Source organism: Morus notabilis, unplaced genomic scaffold (assembly GCF_000414095.1).
Source record: "Morus notabilis unplaced genomic scaffold, ASM41409v2 Scaffold448, whole genome shotgun sequence".
In the NCBI taxonomy this organism is placed as follows: Eukaryota; Viridiplantae; Streptophyta; class Magnoliopsida; order Rosales; family Moraceae; genus Morus; species Morus notabilis.
The window spans coordinates 115057-141322 of NW_010367461.1; the positions used below are offsets into that span (position 1 = coordinate 115057).

At 40.2% G+C, this 26266-nt stretch overlaps 1 protein-coding gene across 1 annotated transcript; it reads right to left on the reverse strand.

Annotated features, from left to right (window-relative positions):
* Window positions 1-1255: 1255 nt before the first annotated feature.
* Window positions 1256-6474, reverse strand: LOC21395050 (chaperone protein dnaJ 13). The gene is made up of 13 exons (XM_024175042.1): window positions 6194-6474; window positions 5782-6068; window positions 5496-5693; window positions 5290-5404; window positions 4831-4917; window positions 4493-4581; window positions 4244-4328; window positions 3836-3889; window positions 3589-3669; window positions 2712-2789; window positions 2347-2586; window positions 1871-1978; window positions 1256-1524 (listed from the first exon to the last, which is right to left on the reverse strand). The coding sequence occupies exons 1-13, from the start codon at window positions 6332-6334 to the stop codon at window positions 1468-1470; spliced, it is 1620 nt and encodes a 539-aa protein (XP_024030810.1). The 5' UTR covers window positions 6335-6474; the 3' UTR covers window positions 1256-1467.
* Window positions 6475-26266: the final 19792 nt, after the last annotated feature.

Sequence of the window (26266 nt, forward strand, 5' to 3'; positions counted from 1 at the left end):
AAAGGCTTATTTATAAGGATAACGAACAATTATTTATTTATTTTATTTGATTAGTAAAAATCAGTATTCATTTTGTTCTAACACCGTACTGACCTTACTCGTCTCCTAATAAACTTGGACGTTGCAAGCTTGTAAAATAAACATGGGAAACGTGGGAATCATATAAATAATGGATTAATCGAATTTACTCTATGAAATCCTAAATTGTACTATTTCTTTTTTTCCAGTCTAAAAAAATTGTACTATTTTTTATCAATATTTACTAATTTTTTATTTTTTTCTAGGTTGCATGTCAAGATAATTAGTTTTCTTTTAAAAACTAATTATAGAAAATGTGAGAAAGAAGGGAAAAAAATAATAATAAAGGAACAAGGGTTTTGTTATAACCCTTGAGTAGAACTCATCCTCAAAAATTAACTTGTAAGGAGAGGGTGTCCAAGTGATTATAAACCCACATGCCAAGCCCATACTTAGCAATGTGGGACTCAACCAGGATCCTAACATAGGTTTATATTCCACAAAAGATTGAAGAATAATTATAGAAAAAAAAAGGAAAGAAGAAAATAGCAATATGAAAGTTGGCCATCAAAGGAAAGAACCAAGGTGAGCAAAAGAAAGAGAGGGTGAGATAAAAAGGAGACACGAGACATGAGGACACGAAGAAGAAATTAAAGACTCCTAGTCAAATGTTGTTTTCATTTCCAATATCTTGTTTTAGGAATAGTATTTATTAATCAAATGTTCTTAATCAATAAATGTTTACAAAAAAAAAAAAAAAAAGAGTTTATAAGCATTGAAAAATTCATGAAGAAGTTCCCATAAAAAAACGTGAAGTAAAGATAAAAAAAAAGTTATATATATATATATATATATATATATAACATGAAAATTAGAGCAACATGAAAGAAGGCAAAGGAAATTAAGAAGCACGTTGAGGAAACAAAGAGAGGGAGAGAGAAATGCCGAAACGTCTACACAACTTTGAACTAAAAGCTTGAAATGTATCAGCAGATCAAAAGGAAGAGAGAGCAAGCAGGCAAGAATGTCAGAGGAGCGATACACACTTGGAAGGAATGGTATCCGCAGAAACTCCAAATATTGAACGGGTTAATTCAAAAACTTGAAAAGATACCAGAAAAGAAAGCGGAATTCCATAATATTGAATGAATAATGCAAAACTAAAAGCCTCCGCATGCGAATCACAGAAAATTGTTGACAGCACTTCAAAGTTTAAACTATGAACAAAATGGTTTTCATTTCACTTGAGGGAGATAAAAAGGTACACCAAGAAACGAAGCTTATGTTTCAAGACCTCAACAAGTATGACATTTCAGGACAAATTGTATATAATTCTGAAATAAAAGAAAATGAGGTGTTAATCTAGTTGTGGCACCTCAAAGGCATGTTAGACATGCAAAATTGAAAGAGGCAACCGAGGTTTTGTAAATCTAAAAGTATGGATTGTATTCAAATTCTGTGCCGTTCTTGCGGTATTAGCAACTCCCCATAATCATCAACCACCACCTGAAACACAAAACCATTAGCCTATAACTTTGCTCAGCATACTTTTGTTTCATAAAACAGCGGTTGAATTGTGGGATTAGCTAATAAATTAGGGATTGAAAAGGATACTCTGATTTGTCTTATGTAATGCCTAAGAAGCTAACACTTGTGCAACAAGATGACTTCTTTAGGTGTAAGGAACAGGAATAGGATGTGGTCGAGGTCTGCTCCTTGCTCTATTTTTCCTTAGGTTTACCTTTTTATGGGTTTAATTAAACAGTTTTTGCATTGTTTGCTCTTATTCTAATGGGGAATATTCCCTCCTGTCTCTTAGGAGGTGCGTTCATTAAAAGAAAAAATGTGGTACCTCGTATCTCCTGCCACCATAAGTGTACTCGATATACAACTGCTTAGGTTCTCCGGGACAAGGATCACAGAAACCCATGATACCTGACTTCTTTACACCTTCGTGAAGCTGCAGAAACAATCAAAATTGAGAGAAGATTTATGCCTACTCCAAGGCATAATTGTCCTCAGCTTTATGTATTCAAGAATTGCATGAACTAGAATACTGGCATGTCAACCAAAAAACTAGCTCGCTAAGACAGTTTCTGAAGCATCCAAATCGCGCTTGTTTAAAGTTCTCAAACCACTAACATAATGGCTTGCGTTGCAAGTTTAAGATGGTCAAGGATTCTTACTAGTGAGGACATCAAGTATTTCACACTAGAAGCATTTGAATAACTATACTATGGCTAGTTTTTATTGACACTGAAAGAAGAAACTGATTAAAGAAAGAAAGATCTAATCTTATAGCAGAAACAGAAACTCAAACCATCTTACCTTGAGCTGGCCCGAATCATTGACCAGAAAATTAAGAGGCAATGTCACATCTATGATTTGTGAAGCTGATTCGTCATTTGCTTCTACAGGTTCATCTATTCTCTTCAAAGCTTTACCATTTCCATAGACTGCTTTTGTAATTACCAGTCCACCTCTCTCTAATTGCCTAGCCTTTTTCCTGTTGGCTACATTTTGTAGCAACTGCTGAGCTTTATCTGCCGCTGCTCTTGCCTCTCGAACCTATATTAAGGGACTTGAAACTCTTACAGCGCTTCCAACTATGGTAAATAAAATGTCCATAAAAAAGGAGGGGAATAGCTGATCAGTAATCAATCAAATGTCAATGTCAGCCATAGGAAACATACCTGCGCAGAAGTTTTTTCCATATTCTCCAAAGCCTTCTGCTTCTCCCTCTTCCGGTAATAAGGTTTGAAAACGAATTTCTGCAAGCCACAGACGGCAAATAATTAAAAGTTCATATACAGACAAGAATGAATCAATTTACACCTTAAATTCTTATTCTTATTTCCAAATTCCAACTGGTTTTCATCACACTAAATACAGCAGGGAAACGGTGACTTCAAATCTTTATGAAGAAGCTGAAATATGACTAAATGTGAATCCCCCTTCCCGCACATGCACCTTTATTTAGATTCTTTCTTTTCTAGATATATTTATACAATGGAGAATCATTCTGGAAAACCTTTCTCGGCCGCTGAAGGGATAAAAAAGAAGGAAAAAAAGAGAGAAGTTTTGTCTTGCTTTCGATCCAAATAAGAGCACAAAGAAACTACTCAAAAGTCAAAACTGAAAGTTAGATAAAGCAGTTTCTGCAAGAACTAAAATGAACTAGTACTAGACTTCCTCCCATAGATCGGGCGAACGGTTAAAGACACTAAAATTTTTGTTTTGCATACAAAAGAGAGAACAACAGAGGATTTCAGATTCACTACAGGAGAGACGAACCCCTGTTGTGTGCTTGATGAGGGATGTCTACCACCAGGAAACTCATACTACTTCTTAAACGGACCATACAATGTTTCAACTAGACCCAGTTCTAGACACACAACTCTAGTTGGAAGGTCCAAGAGAAGAAAGAAAAGATGGTGAAGTTGACACTTTAGTTGACATCTTAGTAAAAGCTTTGAGACTTATCCAAAATAAGATTAACTGAATCGGACAACACATTCCAACTGCTAAACAGATTAGTCAGAAATATTGAGTGTGGTGTTGATAAACAACCTTGAGTAAAAAGTACACTGATGTCGGAATCACGAAAGCTCCAGTTGCAAACACAGGATTTAAACGCCTGGTAAGTAGAATCTGCAAATAGAGGATCTCAACAATTAATCAAAAGAGATCAAAAAGTAATAAATAATATGCCAGCTCATGAAGACGCGTGACAAAATCTTATAATGGCCATGATATGACAGCTCCAAGAACATGAATCCAGGGAAGAGAGAGCAAGGAGAGAAAAGATCATTCTTACAGGAATAAGTAGTTTTTGGCCCCCTCGGTGCAATTCAAATTTCCAAAAGATACCCTGCAAATTACATAACGCAAGGGTTCCTATGAATCTTTAACAGTAATAATACCAGAATAACATTTTATCTTACAATGGAGAAAAAAAACAACAATTATCGCTGCAACCCAAAAGATATCTTGTTTCTATTTTTCCTTATTATGTCATAGCTAATACACAAGAAAGGAGCAAGAGATGATGAAGAATGGAAATGAGAAATAATAATGAACCTAAGAAGTGGAAAGATGATGTTTCTGTAAATATATTTACGTATCAAAGCAGCCAAACTAACTCCTTCCCCTCCTCTCTGGAGGGGGGAAAAAATAACGTGTAGATATCAAGATCACCAACCAACCAATTTTCTTTCTGCAATACCTGAATCCCTATTGAATACAACATTCGGACAGTGCTGAAATTAGATAACTTCCTTCCTCCGCCAACTTCAATCTCAAGATTGGTGCTGCGAAATGTTGTTCACATGAGAATATTACCATCTAAGTTACTAATAATTGTAACTGATTATACAAGAAGAAAACAACCATCTTATATGGATTTATTGCAACAACAAAGACAAACGATTACATAAAAGCTTCTCAATTAAATTGCTATCTGCATTGTGAATACCTCCCAATTTTGCCTGCGACACGGCCATGAGACTTTGACGAAAAGCGGTGAGTGTACTGAGCTGATGCACCAAAGGAACCTGTGCCAAGCTGCAGCAGTAGCACATGATTGGAGAGGGAAGGAAAGATAATACCAACATAGATAATTGAATACGAGGACCGTTCAATGAGAGGGGAAAAAAGGAAAAAGAAATTTTATAGCAATTTGAACATAATAGTAGGAAGGTGAGTGCATATCGAAAGGAGGACAGGAATGATAATAACAACCGATTGTAGTAGAAAACACTGATATGAGGGGTATTCTAAGAAAGTGTCACATATATTAAATTAAAAATGTACCTTTACTTCTCCAGCAGCAGACATTTTCTCTGATTTCTTTTGCCATCCAACTGAAATAGATGATTCTGGGCCTAAACCAAGTTGTATCTGTTACGGAGCAGGAACGCCAAAAGAAAAACATAAACAATTAGCAAATAAAAGTCGTCTCCAGTTGTCTTTTATGACTCATATTCATCCTTTTGTTACTTTACTGTTAAAGCTGCTAAGCTTTTACACGGCCCCTTTCCAGTAGTTCAACATTGTGCTACTTTGCACATGAAAGCTAGTGCGTCCACGTAAACGATGGAATAAAATTGTATAAAAATTGCATACAGACATGGCGGTATTGTATCTTTAATCTTTAAGTTGGTATCACTTTTCGTCAATCACCCATTCATGACATGCTCTTATTGATATACAAAATATAAGGAACAGAAAAGATCAAAAACTGAGTGAAGTTAAAGCCGAGAAAAGACGTACATTTCCGGTTGCATTATCAGACAGTTGGCGAGTCCATGTATTAGTGAGATTCAATGAGCCATCTCTCAAAGACATCGCAACCGCCATTGTAGCCGTTGAGTGTAATGTTAGGTGACTGGAAACAGGAACGAACCAGTAAGTAAGTAAAAACACTGATATCTACTGAACAGTCAAGTTGAGGAGGTTTGCAAAAGAACTGAGCCTACCGAGACGATTGGACTCCAACGAGCGCATGTAAACCGGCCGAAGCCATAAATTCAATGGAAGAAACCGAAGAAATCTGATGCCTAAAAACGAGAGTGGCAGCCCCACCACCAGCATTTCCATCGACTTCCAAGTTTCCAGCGACTGCCAGAGTATTCCGCTTCGAAATCTGAGATTGAACTTCGCTTCTCATAGCCATGCTGACATTTTTAGGCACATTTAACACGTGGGAATTTCATATGAAAAAAAAGAAAGAAGCAGCATAATTAAAAGTACACTAGAACATACCCTCGCATGAAGCTATCGCCACAAAGAAAGTGAGGGACGGACATGCTGGCGAGAATTGTACCAGAAGGCCGGAAATGAGAAGACATCTTTTCCTGTTCCTTCCTTCGCTTCAATCTCTCGAGCTCCTCCTTAATCTCCTCCGCTTTGTTGAGCTTGGGACCCAGCTCCAAACCAGAGGTGAGTCCTTCCATGCCATAAATATCATAAATTTGTCTCTTATTCTCGTCGGTTAATATCTCGTAGGCTTCGCAAATGCGTTGGAAGTTCTCCGTAGCAATGACCTTCATCTGAAATTGCTCATCATATCATATCATATCATATCATATATAGAATTAATTATTACTCAAAAAAAAAAAAAAGAAGAAAAGAAATTGAATAAAGTTAGGAAATTGATTAGTGATAGATAGATTACATGGGGAGATTGGTATTTGTCGGGATGATAGACTTGAGCCCATTGGCGATAGGCTTTTCTGATTTCTTCGTCGGAGGCTTCCGGAGATACATGGAGCAGCGCGTATAGCTCCTTCTTTGGAGGTCCTTCCTCTTCCTCCATCTTCTTCTTCTTCTTCTTCTATGGGTTTTAGGGTTTTGCAAAGAGTGCCATTTTTTACCTTTCTTTTTTTCTTTTTCAATTTTCAATTATAGTTGGGGACGGACTGGAGTGGGTTTGGGGGGTTTTAGGCTGAGAATGGGGTTTTTGACGATCGTATGATTATTAAAATATTTAATTAGTTATTAATATAACCGGCATCAACATGTGTGATGTGTCGTGTGTCGTTTTGTTTTGTTCGGTGGATACTATAAAGTAGAAAAGAGTTTAGACGGGTAATTTTAATAAATATTTTTTTAAAATATATCAAAATTTTTAATTTTTACTCTTAATTTATAATTTTTTTAATTAAATAATTTTAAGTATATGTTAAATTCTCCATTTTTTCCGTGTCGGGCCGCTCCCGATCAAGGAACTTTTCGGCCTTTCCTGTTTGCTGTGTTCAATTGTTACGGGCTGTAATTTGGGCCTTCGAAACTCTATATTGGGCAGCTAATACTAGAGTAAGGGTCCGATTCACTCTTCGCAATTAAAGCCACGCTCTTTACACATATAACAGATTTATAGCAGTAACGTTGAAATAAAATTATTATTAAAATAACAAATTTTAATATGGTTAAAATATCATTTTTAAAGGATTAAAATATTATTATGTAGTAAAAAACATGATATTATTGTAATAATTACTATGTCATTTTTATTATTTTTATAATATCTTAAAAATTTTTATAAAATTTATTTCAAATTATGAAATTTTACTGTGTAATGTAATTTTTAGATTAAAACACGACACAACAGTGGGGCCGATGAGAATAGCGGCGAGAAAAGGGAGGTAAAATAGGTATTAATTACTTGATAAATATTAAGTGAAATCCCTAAATAAATTGATAAATATGCATTTACTACAATAGATTGGTAATTATTAGGTAAAATCCTATAGTTACTACTACGTAAAGTAATCCTTCACTTATCAAAACAACTCAAATTCAATACTTTTTTATATATATTTTTAGTTTATTTGGTTAATCTTGTATTTATCACATAAATCCTTTTAAGTTACCAAGATCACATATTGGTTTTAGCTAGTAACCAAAGAATTTACTAGAGTCGACGGATCTAGTTTAGCAGGTCTAATATGAGTTGAGGATTCACTTTAAGGACACCCACGCGGCACCAATTGATCTGTAGTGACGGGATGGCTTGACTCAAGGAAGTAGCTCGATAGCCGTTGAGTTGAGGAGTAGGACGAGGAGGAGAACGAGGTGCATGTGAGAGGGCGAGATAGATTACGGTTGTCATGTGAAGCTGTCGACTTCGTCATGCACAAGTCATTGAATTTGAGTTCAAAACGAATCAAACAACTAATGGAAGGTGGACCTTATCTACGCACCTTAATCTGCAAAATCCATCTTCTATCTGAGTGTAGTATCGACACTTCTCATGTGATAATGCTTTATAGTATTATTTTCAATGATATATATTATTGTGCGGGAAAATATGTTTTGACACGTCGGACAACAACAGCGCTCTACGTGGCCCTGTAATAACCACGTCGGCCAAACTATCGACTTGTCATACCGCCGACCTAATAAGACCTCGGCATTTACCCAACTCACCCACATCAGGGGTCTCGTTAAGGTCGACCGTGTAAAGGGCGGCGCCTAGCCTAATTCTCATCTGGGCTCATGAAGACGACCGTATATACAGAAGGCCAGCTGGAAGCCGACCGTATAAACATGGGACCCCCTGAGGAAACGTGTGCGCTTGGAAGAAGTCTGTAATGCAGGCATTAACAACAAATACTTAAACCATCCACAACTGGACGGTGGAGGGTTACAGGGAGTGCAGAGCCGTAATGGAGGACTAATTAGATGAATGAACAGTCCAAAAGGCAATTAGGTGGCTATGGGTCTAGGCCCATAGGATGGCAGGCACTCGAGTGGAGGTCTACAGAGAGGTCTACAGAGGAAAACCGCCCATGAAGTAAACTTGGGCTATAAAAGAGGGGCAAAGCCCCAAGCTCGGGGGGTTTTTCTTTTCTTTTTCACATGTAATCGGAGAACAAAAAATACATATAACGAAATAGTGGATGTAGCTCTTGATTAATAGAGTGAACCACTATAAACTCTGTGTGTTTTCACATTTAAGTATCGCTTTTCATGTTATTCTCCACCGCAAAAGTACAACATACACTTCACAGTATCAATTACACTTCCACAATCAAATTTTGGCCGTTAACCTCACGGGATACCAGGAGGTAACCCGGCATAACCCAGTTGACGAAATTTGACAGTCAACAATTGGCAACTCCATTGGGGACCGAACTCAGAATCTCTAGTTCATACGTTTGACCCCCAACAATGAAGAAATAGTCAGTGACCATGCCTCCGAGGAGAAGAGATCTCAACCAAGGCGGCCAGGTGGAGGAAAACGATGTGCCTCCGGCGAATGATGGGATTGAAGAAAACCAACCTCCAGTTAGGAATGAAGTTCCACCCCTGGAAGTGCCATGACCTGACCCCTTGCAGATGCAGGCCCATTCGCTACTCTGACAGACCTGGTGCGGGGGTTGACGACTGTCGTCGAGCGGTTGGATGGAAGAAACTCGATGCCGCCTCTAGAAGACGCCCCGAGACCATCGGGAGCTGCTGTGGCTGGAAACCAAAATCCTGGTGACCGTCAAAATGCCCCGGAAGGAATCGGTGACAGCGAAAATCTCAGAGGTGACCCGAGGCCTCGACCTTCCCAATCCTCCGGCAGTCGCTAAAGAGCCACCAGACGCCGGGCCCATGAAAACCAAGTAGCCAGAGGCCTGGAGAACCCCGAAGTGCCACCTCAAAACCCGGATGAAAACCTTCCTGGAGATTCAGGGTTGGTACAAGCAGGCAGAGAGGCAAGGGGCATGCCAAATGCACAAAGGGCAGAAGCTTCAAGAGGAGCTGGCTCTGCGATCTCGACGGAAGAAGCAAGAGCCATCATGGAGCGCATGACAAGCTTGGAGCAAAAGCTCACAGGCGATGTTGCTGGCCTAAAGAGGAATATAAGGCAAGTGGCGGAGGTGGTAAATGTCGATATTACACCCTACCGAACACATGACCACCCATTCACCCCGAAAATCATGGCGCCACCTCTTCCTAATAAATACAGGTCACCGTCGATCCCACCATACGACGGTAGAGGGGATCCCGATGACCACTTAGAGATGTACACGGGGCACATGCTCTTACATTGGTATGCCGAGGAAATCATGTGCCGAGCCTTCTGAAACCATCTGACGGACTCCGCCCGAATATGGTTCAGAACACTCAAACCGAACTCCATCTTGAGTTGGGATGAATTGAAGAAGGCTTTCTCCCTCTAGTTCATTGGAGTAAAAAAGTATGTCCCCCCGAAGCAGAACTTGACGACGATATATCAAAAGCCGAACGAGTCATTGAAAGAATGGCTCGCAAGGTACGGAGAAGCCGTCACCGCCACAACGAACAGGACTGACAGGGAGGCTCTAATGGGGGCTTTGTCCAACATGAAGAAAATTACTCCCTTTAAAAGGGACTTGAACCAGAAGCCCCCATCGACCTACAAAGAATTCCTCGCGCGGGCATAAGGATACATTAACGCCGAGGAGGCTGACGCCAACGACCTTGAACACTGATCCAATAAGAAAAACTCAGAGCAAGGGTCGACGCTAGGGAAGCCGGATGGAAAGAAACACCAAAGTGGGGGAAATAGAGACAAATAGCCTGCCTTGACGCCAAACCCGCCAGAAGCTAAAAAGCCAAGGCAAGAGGAGAACCGGAAGCCTCGACCGTCCCAAAGGTACGACTCATACCATAAACTAACAATGGGAGTCGAGGAAGTGCTTAATCAGGTCGGTCGCGGGAACTTGCTGCGTCGACTAGAACCGATGAGGTCAGACCCCAGCCGAAGGAGCCAGAACAAGTACTGCAGGTTCCACGGCGACGTCGGCCACCACACCAATGATTGAGCCGACCCTTAAGACGAGGTCGAAAGGGTAATCCGTGAAGGAAGGCTGCAAGAATTCAAGGCCGAGCGCAGGCCAAGAAACGACGGCCACGGCGGCCAAAATGACGGTCGACCCCGAGAAGACCCCGGCGCCCAGAGGAACGAGAACCCGTCAGCGTTATACGAACTGTCCTCGGCGGTCCGTATATTAGAGGATACTCAAGAAGGTCTAAAAAAGATTACACCAATGAGGCCAGAGGGGTGTACCAGGAAAGATTTTGGAGTCTCTCAAGTGCAAAGGCAGCCAAATTCAACAATGCTGACGTGACATTCAACGAGGAGGATGCAAATGGGGTCCATTTCCCCCATAACGACGCCCTGGTGGTGGAAGCAATCATCGGGAATCACACCGTGTGCAGAATCCTCATGGACAATGAAATCTCGGTGGACCTTTTATACTCCGACTGTTTGAAAAAGATGGGAATTCCTAAAGAGTAACTAGAGAAGACCACACGATCGTTGTACGGATTCACAGGGGATTCTGTTATCCCCCAAAGAACAATCCGGCTGCCAATAACTGCGGGGGAGAAGCTTAGGCAAGCCACAACGATGGCTAATTTTGTGGTAATAAAAGGAGGCTCATAATACAATGTCGTGATCGGGAGGCCGACCCTTCAGGCGTTGAGGGTAATAACCTCCATCTACCACCAGAAGGTCAAATTCCCCACCCCAAGTGGCGTAGGTGAAATGAAGAGCGACCAATATGAGTCTACGGTTGCGTATTCAGACGCCCTGCGAAGGTACGATCAACCAGGAAGGCTGGAATCCAGGGTGGTCCATCAGGGCACCGTGGAAGACATAGACCCCCGAGTCTAAGAAAAGGTCGCATGGTCCCAACCTGTCGAACAATTGGTAGAACTCCAGGTGGACGAGGCTGAGCCAATAAGGGTGCTGAAGGTGGGCTCGGATTTGGCTCCGGCGCTCAGGGTTGAGGTCGAGGGATTCCTCAAGAAGAACCTGGATGTGTTTGCCTGTACCCATGCCGATATGGAAGGGATCGACTCGGAAGTCATATGTCATACTCTAAACGTCGACCTTCGTATCACCCCAAACGTCAGAAATGCCGACCAATGAACCCCGAGAGGTATGAAGCGTTAAAAGAAGAAGTCGACATGTTGATCAACAACGGCTTCATCAGAGAGGCCCATTATCCTCGATGGGTTTCGAATCCCGTTTTGGTAATTAAACCTAACGAAAAATGGAGGACATGTATTGATTTCAGCGACCTCAACAAAGCATGCCCAAAGGACGGATTTCTGTTTCCCCGAATCGACCAAACGGTCGACGCCACGGCCGGCCACGAAATGTTGAGTTTCATAGACGCATACTCAGGGTACAATCAGATCCCCATGCATCCATTTGATGAAGAGCATACGTCATTCATAACCGATCAGGGCCTCTATTACTACAAGGTAGAGCCCTTCGGTCTGAAAAACGCGGGGGCAACATATCAGAGGCTAGTAAACAAAATGTTTGCTAACCAAATCGGAAGATCGATGGAAGTTTATGTTGACGACATGCTGGTAAAAAGTGCTAAGGCTGCTCAACATGTCGCCCATTTAGGAGGAATGTTCGATGTACTGAGAAGGTATCACATGAAACTTAACCCCCTGAAATGTGCCTTCGGGGTTGGATCGGGAAAATTCCTCAGCTTCATGGTCAGTAACCGGGGAATAGAAGCCAATCTGGAGAAGATTAAAGCCTTGCAAGATATGAAGTCTCCAACAAAGCCAAAGGAGGTACAGCGACTAACGGGATGCGTCGCCGCCCTCAATAGGTTCATTTCCAAGGCAACGGATAAATGTGTTCCTTTCTTCGACGCTCTAAGAGGAAGTAAGCGGTTCAATTGGCACCGCAATGCAGGGAAGCCTTCCAAAAGCTGAAAGAGCACATGGGCCGGCCCCCAATCTTATCAAAGCCAAACCCGGGTGAGAAGCTAAGCCTTTATCTCTCGTTCTCAAAACATGCTGTAAGTTCTGTGCTCATCAGGAATGAAGAAAGAGTCCAGCTACCAGTATACTATGTGAGCAAGAGACTCTTGGATGCCGAGTCCAGATATATCGAAATGCAGCAGCTGGACCTCACCCTGATGGTGGCCTCAAGAAAGCTTCGGCATTACTTCCAGGCCCACACGATACGGATCTTAACAAATCACCCGTTGAGACAAGCACTCCAAAAGCCCGAAACTTCCGGCCGACTTCTCAAATGGTCGGTGGAGTTAAGTCAGTTCGACATCGAGTACGTACCACGAGCAGCAATCAAAGGGCAAGCATTGGTGGATTTCTTGGCAGAATTTTCACATAGACCAACGCCAGCCGCAGATGAAGAGGCCAAGGCAGTCGAGTAGAAACTCTACGTGGATGGAGCGTCGAGCGAAACCGGGTCAGGAGCCGGTGTCATGCTCATTAGCCCCGATGGCCACAAGATTACCTTGGTGGTACGATTCCAATTCAAGGCGTCGAACAATGAGGCTAAATACGAAGCACTTATCGCAGGATTGCGATTGACAAGTCATTTGAAAATTCAAAGGATCAGCATCTTTAGCGACTCTTAACTAGTCGTCGGGCAAGTAAAAGAAGAATACCAAGCACGCGGCGAGAGAATGGGTGCGTACTTAAGAAATGTGAAAAATGAACTTGTAAAGTTCAAAAGCTATAAGATACAGTAGGTGCCCAGAACTGAAAATACAAACACCGACGCTCTGGCTAAGTTGGCATCATCAAAAGATTATGATATACTGGGGGTCGTCCCCATCGAGGAACTACAGCGGCCGACCATCGATGAGGGGGACGAGGCCTTGACCGTTCAGACGGTCGAGGATTGGATGACACCACTCATCCAATACTTGACGGATGCAAGCTACCCGATGATAAAGAGGAGGTCAGACGGATCAAATACAGAGCCGCCCGGTACTTGCTGTATGATGGTTTGTTGCACTGACGAGGCTTTTTGACACCTGTACAATGATGCCTAAATGACGATGAGGCGCGAGGAGTCCTCCGAAAAATCCATGAAGGAGTATATGGAAATCACGCTGGGGGGCAATCTCTTACTCTTAAGGTTTTAAGGCAGGGGTACTATTGGCCCACGCTTAAAAATGACTCATTTCAATATGCTCGACGTTGCGATAAGTGCCAAAAATATGCCACAATTCCTAGAGCGCCCCCAGAGAATCTAACCTCCATTCTTAGCCCGTGGCCCTTTGCCAAGTGAGGGATCGACCTGATCGGACGCTTACACCTCGCGCCCGGGGGCTTTAAGTTCACCATCGTCGTAGTAGACTACTATACCAAATGGGCCGAGGCGAAAGCCCTAGCTACTACTACGGAGGCAACCTGCACAAGCTTCTGTGGAATAACATTGTGTGCAGGTTTGGAGTCCCACACTCGATCGTGTCTGATAACGAAAAACAGTTCGACAATGCCTCAACGCGTAAATTTTGCAATAATTTGGGCATTCGGAAGAACTTCTCAGCTTCAATACATCCACAGTCTAACGGCCAAGTAGAAGCCGTTAACAAAATCTTGAAGTACAACTTCATGAAAAGACTGGATGACTTGAAGGGAAGATGGGCTGAAGAACTCCCAAAGGTCCTATGGGCTTATAAGATGACGATTCGAACTACTATGGGCGAGACCCCCTTTTCCATGACGTATGGCACCGAGGCGATCCTCCTCGTAGAAATCTCAACGCCAACGCTAAGAACTGTCGCATATAACGACGACGCAAACACACACGTGATGGATGGAGAGCTTGACCTTTTGGAAGAAAAAGGCTCGACTCTCAACTATGCATCGCCGCTTATCAACAAAGGACGACACGATACTACAACAAGAAAGTCAAACAAAGGATGTTCGTCCCAGGAGACCTAGTATTAAAAAGGGTGATGCAAAGTATGAAGCCAAAAAATACTGGTCCTTTGGGCCCAACTTGGGAAGGACCCTACCGCATCAGGGAGCTGGTACGCCCAGGAACCTACGTATTGGAAAGCCTCGAGGGCAAGAGGGTTCAACACCTATGGAATGCGGAACAGATAAGATTGTATTATCAATAAATGTTTCTATTATATATTGTAGTTGAGATGAGCCTTTCAATAATAATATATGATTCACTTGTCACAAAATTGAGCAACTACGAAGAAGGAATTTCCCCCTTAATAACATGTCTGCTTAAAAAACCAAGGTATATTAAACAGACATGGGGGCAGTCAGGGGTCTACGGATCACTGGAAGACGACGACCCCAAGGGATAAGATAAACGTCGTCTCCTCCAAGGAGGAGAGACAAACACTTATCAAATTTTAAGGAATTTGCTAAGACGACGACCCCAATGGGTAAAATAAACGTCGTCTCCTCCAAGGAGGAGAGACAAACACTTAGCAAATTTTAAGGAATTTGATAAGACGACGACCTCAAGGGATAAAATAAACGTCGTCTCCTCCAAGGAGGAGAGACAAACACTTAGCAAATTTTATGGAATTTGCTAAGACGACGACCCCAAAGGGTAAAATAAACGTCGTCTCCTCCAAGGAGGAGAGACAAATACTTAGCAAATTTTAAGGAATTTGCTAAGACGATGACCCCAAGGGGTAAAATAAACGTCGTCTCCTCCAAGGAGGAGAGACAAACAATTGGTAAATTTTAAGGAATTTGCTAAGACGACGACCCCAAGGGGCAAAATAAACGTCATCTCCTTTAAGGAGGAGAGACGAACACTTGGCAAATTTTAAGGAATTTACTAAGATTGACCCCAATGGGTAAAAATAAACGCTCCTCTAATGAGGACGGCGAATACGAAAAACAAAAAGAAACATAATTCATGATAGAGGGATAAAAATTATCTTGGAGTATATGAAAAAGTATTATACAATGCAGACACTAAACTAAACTTCGCCAGCATTATGGTCACCAGCCGCTGCCCCATTGTTGCCCTCACCGCCATCACCTTTAGCAGGAAAACCTTCGTCGTCAGGGAGGCTCATAGAGGAAGTCTAAGTTGAGGCCGGGGATGTGCCTGTTGATTATGGCAACAAGTTGCTCTCCCACAGACTCCATGTCCTTGGCACACATGTCAAAAAGCTCATCAGAGGATTTAAAATCATCGACGGCCTTGGCAGCAACCTCAGAGCTTTTCTGAGCAAAGTCCGCAGAAGCCAGGAACTCCTCAACTCCCTCATTCTTCCCCAAATCATAGCCCTCTTGCTTTCGAAGGTAAAGGCCTCCTTGCGCAGGGCATCTTTTGCATCGGCAGCCTCCTTGCGGACGAGGGCAATCTCCTCATTGACAGCCTTTAAATCAGCCCTCGCCATCCTCAGCTCTTCGACAACGAGGGCAAGCTGCTTAGAGGTCTCCTCCTTGTCATCCCTCGCCTTCCTAAGGAGAGCCTTCAGGTGCTCTTTAGTGCGATCCATCATTTTGCTCCTCTCATCCACTTTAACCACTTTAAGGTGGTTAAGGATGGAGAGGACAAGGGACTGTAAAAAATAAAGCAGTCAGAAAAAGAAATGCATATGCAAACACAATCCACCAAGCAAAAGAAACTTACATGAATCTGAAAGGAGATTTGCCGATGGGTGCGGTCGACCAAAGACATATCACAAGCGCTATCCTAATCCGGCTCAAAGAACAACTCATACATAACTTGGAAGAGGATAAAAACGTGGGGCAGTTTCAGCGCTGCGTCTATTTGGCCCCAGGAAATGTCGGGCACAACAAAGTTCGGGTCAAAGACCCTCGCCCCCGGAAGCAACACTGCCTCTTTCTCCGGAGGATCCTCAGAAGCCTCAGGAGCATCGGTAATGTCAATTATCGATGTAGATTCAGCTCCCACTGCAGGGGTCTCCTCATGACGAGGCCTCTTTGGCCTCGACGCCTCCTGGGCAGAGGATTCCTCGGTCGGTTGCCTCGGCGGAACACCAGCGACATCAGCTTCGCTCGATGGGTCACGAGGCTTCTTCTTTGAGTGCCTCTTGTCCCCTAGAATACGCAGTCCGAGGGTCCTTATCTCTGTGGCAGTCGAAGCATAAGTAAAAAAAAAAAAAAAAAAGTACCGCCGGCGGTAAAATGGAAAAAGTCTTTGACGGCGTCAGTATCGGCCGAGTCAGGAAGGGATAACAGGAGACTAGAATGCTCTAAGTTCTCCCGAGTCAAAAGGGTTTTAATGTGGCGTTCATCCTCTAAATAGCTGAAGGCTGTCGTAACCCGGGCGAGCCTGCTACCAGGAAGCTGGGGGCGATCTTGGGAAATTGCACGGAAGAAATTAGGGTCAGCGGTGTAATAACCTGACGGCGACAGGAAAAGCAGTCGAAGGTACATACTTAGCATCCTGAAGGACCATTTCACCCCTTTTCGTTTAAAGGGTCTGTCCTCGGGGTGGACGTCGAACATGCCTTTAACTAGGAAGAACATGGGCCTCCATCCGTGAGACGACGATGGCAGTCCCCTTATTAACCTTCCAAATTTGGGCTCCGACCACCCATAACTACCCAAGAAATACCATCCCTCGCATCTAGGGACTTGGCAGAGCTTATATACAAAAAGGAATTCGTTATCCCTCGGGTCTGGGATGTAGTCCTCGACATCCCTTAGGAGAGGGTCACTAGCAGTATGAATAGAGGAAGACTTCGCAGCCGGAGACGGATCCGGCCTGACTAGGTACTCCCCTTTGACGTAGCCTTCTTCTAGGTGCCATTACTGTGAAGAAAGAACCTAAGGTTAGTCCTATAAGTCAAGGGGAAGGAAAATCAGTTTGGGGTCTAAGAAACTAAGGAATCCTGGTTAGTTAGAGCTAGGAACTGAGATGACGACCATTCAACTAAGTTGTCGACTATTCAACTAAGACGCCGATCATTCAAGCGCGACGGCGACTGTTTAAGCTAAGTCCAAAATATTAAACAAACCCGAAACTGCTCAAAGTCCCAGTGGCTACTCTAAAACTGCGAATAAAGGTCAGAACAGTTCATAATACTCCTATTATACCAGTTTTTAGTCATTTCCCCATATTCAAAGAATCTACCAGGAGCCTGGATAGATTAAATGCGGTAAAAGCAAGAGGGGTAGACAGGAAATCCTTACCATGAGTTTAGAAGCGAGATGAAGGCACGGGTTCTAGGAGAAATATCACCGAAGAACACAACGAGTCCTGGGAGAATTTACGCGGGAAAATATGCTTTGACACGTCGGACAACAACAGCGCTCCACGTGGCCCTGTAATAACCACGTCGGCTAAACCGTCGACTCGTCATACCGCCGACCTAATAAGACCTCGGCGTTTACCCAACTCACCCACATCAGGGGTCTTGTTAAGGTCGACCGTGTAAAGGGTGGCGCCTAGCCCAGTTTTCATCTGGGCTTATGAAGCCGACCGTATATACAGAAGGCCAGCTGGAAGCCGACCATATAAACATGGGACCCCCTGAGGAAACGTGTGCGCTTGGAAGAAGTCTGTAATGCAGGCATTAATTACAAGTACTTAAACCATCCACAACTAGACGGTGGAGGGTTACAGGGAGTGCAGAGCTGTAATGGAGGACTAATTAGATGAATGAACAGTCCAAAAGGCGATTAGCTGGCTATGGGTCTAGGCCCATAGGATGGCAGGCACTCGAGTGGAGGTCTATAGAGAGGTCTACAGAGGAAAACCGCCCATGAAGTAAACTTGGGCTATAAAAGAGGGGCAAAGTCCCAAGCTCGGGGGGTTCTTCTTTTCTTTTTCACATGTAATTGGAGAACAAAAAATACATACAACGAAACAGTGGATGTAGTTCTTGATTAACAGAGTGAACCACTATTAACCCTGTGTGTTTTCACATTTGAGTATCGCTTTTTGTGTTATTCTCTACCGCAAAAGTACAACATACACTTCATAGTATCAATTACACTTCCACAATCAAATTTTGGCCGGTAACCTCACGGGATACCAGGAGGTAACTGGCATAACCCAGTTGACGAAATTTGACCGTCAACATATATCTAACTCATTTGTTTTATAAATTTGAACTATTGTTTAAATTTTATTATAATATTTTTTTCTCATAAAAATTAAATTTTAATTTAAACTTATATGTTCAAACTTATTAACCACACTAAACGACTATTTTGTTCGAATTGATGGGACCACCTAGGGTATGTCCTTTTCTCCAGTACTTAAACATAAAGTTGTGCCCTTGTCGCTTTTTTGGGTCATTTTCGCGGGAGGACTTGGAAAAACATATTCAATCCAAGCACCTTCGAAAATAAATATATACGTGTATATAAAATTTATATTTATAATAATATCGTAGTAATAGTAATTATTTTTGAACTGATCTTATAGGTGTCGGTAATAGATTATAGTTTCCCTATTATAATATATAAAATCTGATTTTCAAATGCTGTTATATTGCTTAAATAATAATACATTTGCTTAATTTACTAAATTTGTGTATAAGCATATGTGATTTATAATTAAAGAATTATGGTAGCAAAGAATATTTGTCCATTATCTGAAAAAAATAATTGAACACTGATATTGAATGCCTTGGAGCTATAGACATTTAAGTAATTAAAAAACTCCAATAATAAATATAAATAGGCGTAGAAAACCAAACATCTTGATTGATATTTGGATTTTATAATAAACGCAATATTCTGCAAAGTCTACCTAACTGAGGCCTTCACAAATACGGGTGAGAAACTTCGAGGAAATTTCCTTCACCCATCAAACTGGCCCTACTGATCATGAATGACGCAGCTGAAAGGCCTAATATTCCAAATGTGTGTGTGTGTATCTGTCTCCGAACGCAAAAATATCAACATATCTTGTATCACATATGCTCATCAATTATACATATTATATTTCTTGTATACATATGAAGTACATGTTCTTTTGACAGCTTCTACATCAATCTTTGACTCCGAATTAATAATCATCCTATTGACGATGAGGCACTAACTACATGATCACGGGTTAATCATGCAACAGCGCAAGTGCATTCATCATTGTTTGAAGAAGTAAAGTTACACTACTAGATAGATAGATAGTGCGTTTTTGGTTACTCAATATTTGAAAACCTAGGTTGGTTATGTTCAATTACAATATTACACACAGTTTACCTTTTAAGAGCATATTCGTTTTACTTTTGAGAAAAAAAAATGTGGTTCTATCACTTTGCAGATCGAAGTAGACTTATATATTTTGGAAAGGTAATCAAAGATGGTCAATATTAATCGTTCCAACTTTGCATTATTCAAGAGTAGATTAAAGTGAAAAGCAGTCGCCCATATTGGAAATTAAAGTGATGTCCAGCACATGGGTATACTATATATAAGATTGATACTATAACCCAAATCGCACTACTGCTATTACACTGAAGCGTGATGTTATATGGTCTTTGAGTTGTAAACGAAAAAGACGAAAAAAGTCCATCATCAAATTAGACAAATTTAAATTATATAAATATATTATTAGGAAATATCTTATATTAGCTGTATTGTATTATTAGCTGTATATTTACGGTTCCATTCTTTATTTACCTTCTAAATTAGTGTAATTCAAATCCCACAAAAAGGGGATCACGTCTGCCATATGTATTGTATTTTTTGTATATATACTGCACAATGTTAATGAAAACATATCTCAATTCCTCCATTATTTGTTCAGCCACTATCATTATTTTATATATATACATATTAGTCTTCCAAGTTGTCAAATATATCCATTGAAGTTGTCGTATATTTCAATTGCGCTCAAAATAACATTAATAGATGAACACCAGTCTAAAAACTAACACATCGGCGTCATGTTGTTGACAGACATATACTGTATCAATGTGTAATTCTGTCTCTACAACAAAATGAAGAGGCAAAGAAATCAGAACACACACACACATACGTATATATATATGTATATGTATATATATTGAGGGGTGTAGTGGCTGCGTAAGCTGGAGAAGAGAAAGAGAATTAAAGAAGAAGAAGGTTAATAAAAGTGGCGCTAGCTATGGAGAGACTGGAAGGAGGACAAAAGGTTAAGGCGTGATGAGCATCAATCATTAATACTGGCCGTAATTAGAGAAGATTGATCCGCCCAGGCCTTAACAGCAGCAGCAATATCAGTGATCATCTTTCCTCGATATCCGAGAGAACAAATCTGTAGAGAGGAAGTGGTATTAATTAAGTAATAGAAGATGGGAATTCACATGGCGGCTGTGGCGAAGGTGGTGTGGATGAGCTCGCAGAGCGCGGCCGGGCCCATGGTGGGGGGATTGGTGTTCCCGTTCCTGCAGTGCCTGCTGAAGCTGTCATTCAGCATGACGCTTGTCCGCAAAACCTACTGCGATCTGGTCCATGCGTCCAGGTTCTTCTTCTTCCAGCTTTCTCACATAGCCTTCAATAATAATGATATTATTTATCATCATCATCATCGTCACAACAACAACAACACGATCATGAACTTCAACAGCAGATTTGAGAGGGCTCTCCGTTTAGTGTACGAGAGGCTCACCCACTTCAGGAGGTCTCAGTACTCTCAGCCTCCAATGGCGTCCCATGATCAGGAGGATAGCCTTCACGCGCTTTCCATGCTTGCTCTTTAATCTATCATGTAATTACTACTTATCATGAACGTTCAATTTTTCATCACTCATCAAATCCCCTGTATCTTTTAATTTTTCCAGGATTTATATTTTTTCCATTTCATATATATATATATATATAATTACATGATTTTATTACAGTACTACTACTAGCTACTACTCAAACTTAATTCAAATATAATTACCTCAAGGCCAAGTCATATTATAATTTAATTAGCTGCTATATAATTAAAAATTAACGTACCCACTATATGGCTACTTTAATCACTCAGATTGATCAGAGATGCGAGTAACTACTACTGACAACGTACCGTTCATAGATATGTAAAACGTGTTGGATCGTGCCGTTTTAGTTAACGAGTGTCGTGCTCGTCTTGGTATTTGTGTGGGATCTTGATTCAAATACAGATCCATCAGATTCAGATCCATGAATTACTTCTTCGTGAGTTTTTATATTAATGCTGATCAAACTGACGTTTAATAATTAATTCTTGGGCCGATGATCATTTAGCTAGTTTTTAAGCATGTATTCAATGGGACGGGCGTTTGATTGAAGACGCACATCATAAGTACTATGTTTTTGTTGTCAGATTATAAAAGCTGAGTATATTGGGAGAGAAATCGTACGTGCTGTATATCCGTTCATTTTACAAATTTAAATTTTATTATAGTAAAAAATTACAATTCAATTCGAATTAAAAATTCGAATCAATAAACTAATAGACCCTTAAATTATCAATTAATAGTACTACTTTAACTGTCTACATTATGTGCCAGAAGAGAAAACAGCAATACATGCTATCTTCGAAGTTCTGGTCCCGTTCATTTCGTTGATTCGAGTTTAGAATTCGAGTTTTTCTACAGTAAAAAGCTCTCACAAACAATCACATCTAATTTTTTTGCTACAGTAAAAAGCTCTCACATAAAGTCACATCTTAACTCGAATTAAAAACTCGAATCAGCGAACTAAACGAAAGTAAATAAAAATGTGTGATTCACGAGTCACCATTATTGCTATTTTTTTTTTTTCCCTTTTTGGGTTATATCATATTGCTATTTTGATCCATGTTGTAATCTGATTAATGATCAAGCTAGCAGCTAGGTATGAAGTTAATTAGCAAACCGTATTAACTTAAGAATGGTTATATATATATTCTTCGAGAAAGACTCGTGACTACTTTTCTCTTATCCGAAAAAATTAATGGAAATCATTTGTATCAATCGATCCCTCCCTAATTTCTCACCTTGCAAAGCCTCGCAGAGCTTGCAAGTTATGCTAAAAATACGGTTCAAAAGTAAAGTAAAAAAAAAATTATAGAATTAGGATTTAGAAAGATATGAGAGCTCATTATAATATTACTATTTTCTTTGAGAGCTCAAAAGTCTGTCAACTCCAAACCCACACATTCTCTCTCTCACACACACACATACACGTGTTGTGTAAAATTACAAACACATAACCATAAAAGACGAATGAGAAATCTCTACTACGTGTAGGTCTCCTAGTTAGTCTTGTATACCTCCACCAATTGGCACAGAGGTTACATTTAAATCACTCATTGACAGGAGACACTATGGACTTTCCCAACTGACATAACAATATATATATATATATATATATATATATACACATATATTTAAGAGTTGGCTTAAATCCAGCACTCGAACTAATCAGGCACGTGTAACTTTTTTTTTCTATATATCCTTATAATATTGTTTGTCCAATCATGTAACCAGTGCCGGCTCCACTTCAAGGCCATTATTAGGCAATCGCTTAAGGCCTCACATTGCCCCATAATTGAAGTATCATTTACTCTACTAATTTCTTACATTGTTTTTATTGTTTAATAATTATTTAAATTAAATATTAGTGATTTTTAAAAGAAGATGTAACTTTTTGAGCATCACATTGAATTTACTCGAATAACAATATTGACCATGTCTTTTGCTATTTTAAAAATCATTATTAAAAAATCCTAATTTTTAATAATAATAAATACTATAATTATGAATTATCGCATAAAAAAATAATTATGAATTATCACTTCTCACGATAGATTAGTCATTATTAGTTGATATATGTTTGTTTTTCACTTAAAATTCAAAATCTCACCCTCTTATATATATATAAATTATTTTATTCTCCTATTTACAAAATCTCTCATTTTTCATATGAGTAATCACAAACTAGTTGAACAGTTTAAAGAAGTGTTTTTCACATTTGAATTTTATCTTTACTTTAGTTTATGTAAATTTTTTCTTACCGTTACCTAATAATATTGTTTTACATCGAGTTCTAATTGCTTTAACAACTTGTTTTGTTCTTATTTATACATCCTTAGTAAATAGTACGTTAATAAAAAATGAAAACAATTAAATAAATAGCATTTTCCCTTAAAAAGACGCACTAGAAAACTTATATAAAAATTAATTGTAAATTTTATACATTATAAAGTAATAAAGCTATATTGTTTTTTTTTTATCTATAAGCATTATTTTCTAATTTTTTTCTTAATAATTAAGCCCTTTTGAAGATTTTGCGTAAGGCCCTAAATAGGCTTGAGCCGGCCCTGCATGTAACACTCAGTTTGTTATAATGTAATGTTTAAAATAATATATATATATATATATATAAAATTCAACACAAGTAACATTGAGTCTGAGACAAATTAAATATTACATATATGAATAAATGATATTATAAGGACATACGAAAAATGTTATATTTGTCATATTATATGGTCACTGGGTAGGAAATAACTGTCATTTGAAGCGTGTTTTGGATATCTTTGTCATTTGTGATTTGTGGGTTTCATCAAGTAAGAGAGAAAAGGGTCGGGGTTCCATTATCACTGCTTTTTCGGTGGGTTCTTCTTCCTTGGGTTTAGAAGCTTGCTGAAGCGGTGGGTTCTTCTTCCATCAACAGAAGTGTTGAAGCAAGATATCATTTGTTTCCTAGAATGAAGTAGGAAAAAGCCTGGGGTATCATTATCAAATCTTCTTTGATAGTTTCATTCCCATTGACAGAGGCGTAAGAGCGCGGTTGGGTTCTTCCACCTCTGATTTGTGGCTGATTATGTCACGCCCCCCAAACGGGGTGGGTGACGTGGAGCTCGATTAGGGTTAATAAAGCAGATTCCCAAACGAGCTCCACTCAACTGCATTTAAAATGTAATATAAATTTCTAAATCCTGAGCCTCTGACAACACACATGGCTCTACCCACAGGATATATGACATTATACATACATGAACATGTAAATAATCGATTACAACAGACATCAACCACAGTCTAGTATATCCAAATATTACATGAGTTTACAGAATTCTCAATTCCTTACATTTATGTCAGAGGATGAACACAGTCCTCTCTTTTTCCAATAGCAGCACCACTCAGCTACTCCGTAGTAAATATTCAGCTACTGTGCACCACTCCTAGAATCTCCTGGGAGGGGTTTAATACATTTAAAACATAAAACGTGAGCGAAAGGCCCAATAGGATATAGTTTGAAATGACTGTATAAATAAATGAATAATAAATGAGCAACGAATAAATAAATAAGTAAATAAAATAAGACATTCAGTTCTGACAGGCAGCCGGAACCTCACACTCTTTTTCTCAAAGGAAATATAACTGAAAATAACCATATTACAGGCATCAGCAAATAATTAGTACAAATTACTCACCTATTCGGACCGAGTTTCAGGTTCTGCCCCTGAGGATGCACTCTCCGCATCCTATCTAGGCTTACAGCAATATATTCTTACCGGTTCACAAGATCTGTTATCTTAAAAAATCATTCATTTAACATTATGAAATCGTTAATATGACCCCACGAACTACTCAAGCCGCGGGCCCCATGACTGGACAAGCCATGAGGTTTCATGACTAAACAAGCTATGGACTCCATGGTCAGGACAAGCCATGGATTTCATGAACTAAACAAGCCATGGTTTTAAAGAGTTTCTCTTTCGCAAACCAACCCCTTTCTTCAAATCATTTTCAAGGTTGAAATCCTTTTTGAAAACAGGCTCACAAGGAAAAGGGATAGAAATCCTACCTCGCAATATCAAACATGGGACTAGCGTTGCCCTTTTTTCCGGCTTCCGCTTCCACAAGCCCCTTCAGTCTGAATCCTTACCTAACACTGATACAAACAACACTTTAGGATCAATTCTCATTCCTTAAGCAATCCAATCTCAATTACCAACCAAGATTTCCTATTAGTGTGCCCTAATCCATTTTCATGTTTCAAATTATCATTTCAAGGGTTTTCAATCTCAAATCAAGGATTAAAGATGCTAATCCATTTATCTCAAGTCCCCAAATGAAGCTAATTTGGGTTCTCCCCGAAAACAGGGGTTGATACCTCTAAGAAATTAGAGTTATCCACTGGTTTTATAGCCTAAAATTGTTTGTCCATGAGTGATTGTTCTCGTTTATTATTTGTTTTAAGTTAGATTTGTAGAGTTGCATGTACTGTGGCCTAATTCCGTATCGCTACACCTCTTGAAATGAAAGCTGGTAATTTGGAAGTAAAATAGGTGAAAAATTGGCTAATTCTATGTGAGTTCCTTGCAGGAAATTGCTGGGCTAAAATGCTGCAGCATTCTGGGTGACATTCTGGGATTAGCTGGCAGCTGATTGATGTCAGCGCACTAGCTAGACAAAGCAGACAGAAAGGAATCCGTTTGAGCTGGCTGAGGAGGTGTCAAATGGGTCCACTGTGCACATCAGCAGTGACACCTCAGCCCTTGTATTGCCCTAAAAGGGAATGTTTCTCTCAGGACAAGTTGGCAGCCGCCAGGGGGAGAAAAAGAGGAAGAGAGAGAATTGAGCATTAATATAAAAAGAAGACAGTTGCTGTTTCACACAGAGGAGAGTACGAAGACACCAGAAAACACAAAAAGGCATTATTTAGAGAGGAAAAAGCTTCGGAGGAAAGCTGAAGAAACCAGAATATCAAGTAATATTCAGCCTAGAAGGAAAATACAAAGACGTGAGAGCTGGAAGTTGAAGGACATTGTTGGCCGGCCACAGAGGAATCCAAGATCCAGCTGAACTTGTTCTTCTTCTGTTAGCTTAACTCTTTTTGTTGTCATTTAGCTACTAATTCTAGATATGGATTATACTGGAGCTTTGGATCTTGTAACTATCATTATGAACTAAGTTGCTGTAGCTAGGCTTGCTAATGGAACCAATATTGTAAGAATGACAAGTTGTTTCTGAAATGCTATTAATCTACTATTCCTGTTCATTCATGTGAGCTAATGTTTATTTCTATTCTTGATTGGCCATCAACCTTAGGATACAAGATTGAGATTAATACTGGAATTGTT

Excerpts from the sequence above, each read along its gene's own strand:
- LOC21395050 (XM_024175042.1), bottom strand. The coding sequence starts at position 6,334 with ATGGAGGAAGAGGAAGGACCTCCAAAGAAGGAGCTATACGCGCTGCTC. Across the intron at positions 2,790-3,588 it reads CAGTGTACTTTTTACTCAAG|AAATTCGTTTTCAAACCTTA; the intron begins GTTGTTTATCAA and ends TGTGGCTTGCAG. Across the intron at positions 1,979-2,346 it reads ATGATTCGGGCCAGCTCAAG|CTTCACGAAGGTGTAAAGAA; the intron begins GTAAGATGGTTT and ends TTGTTTCTGCAG.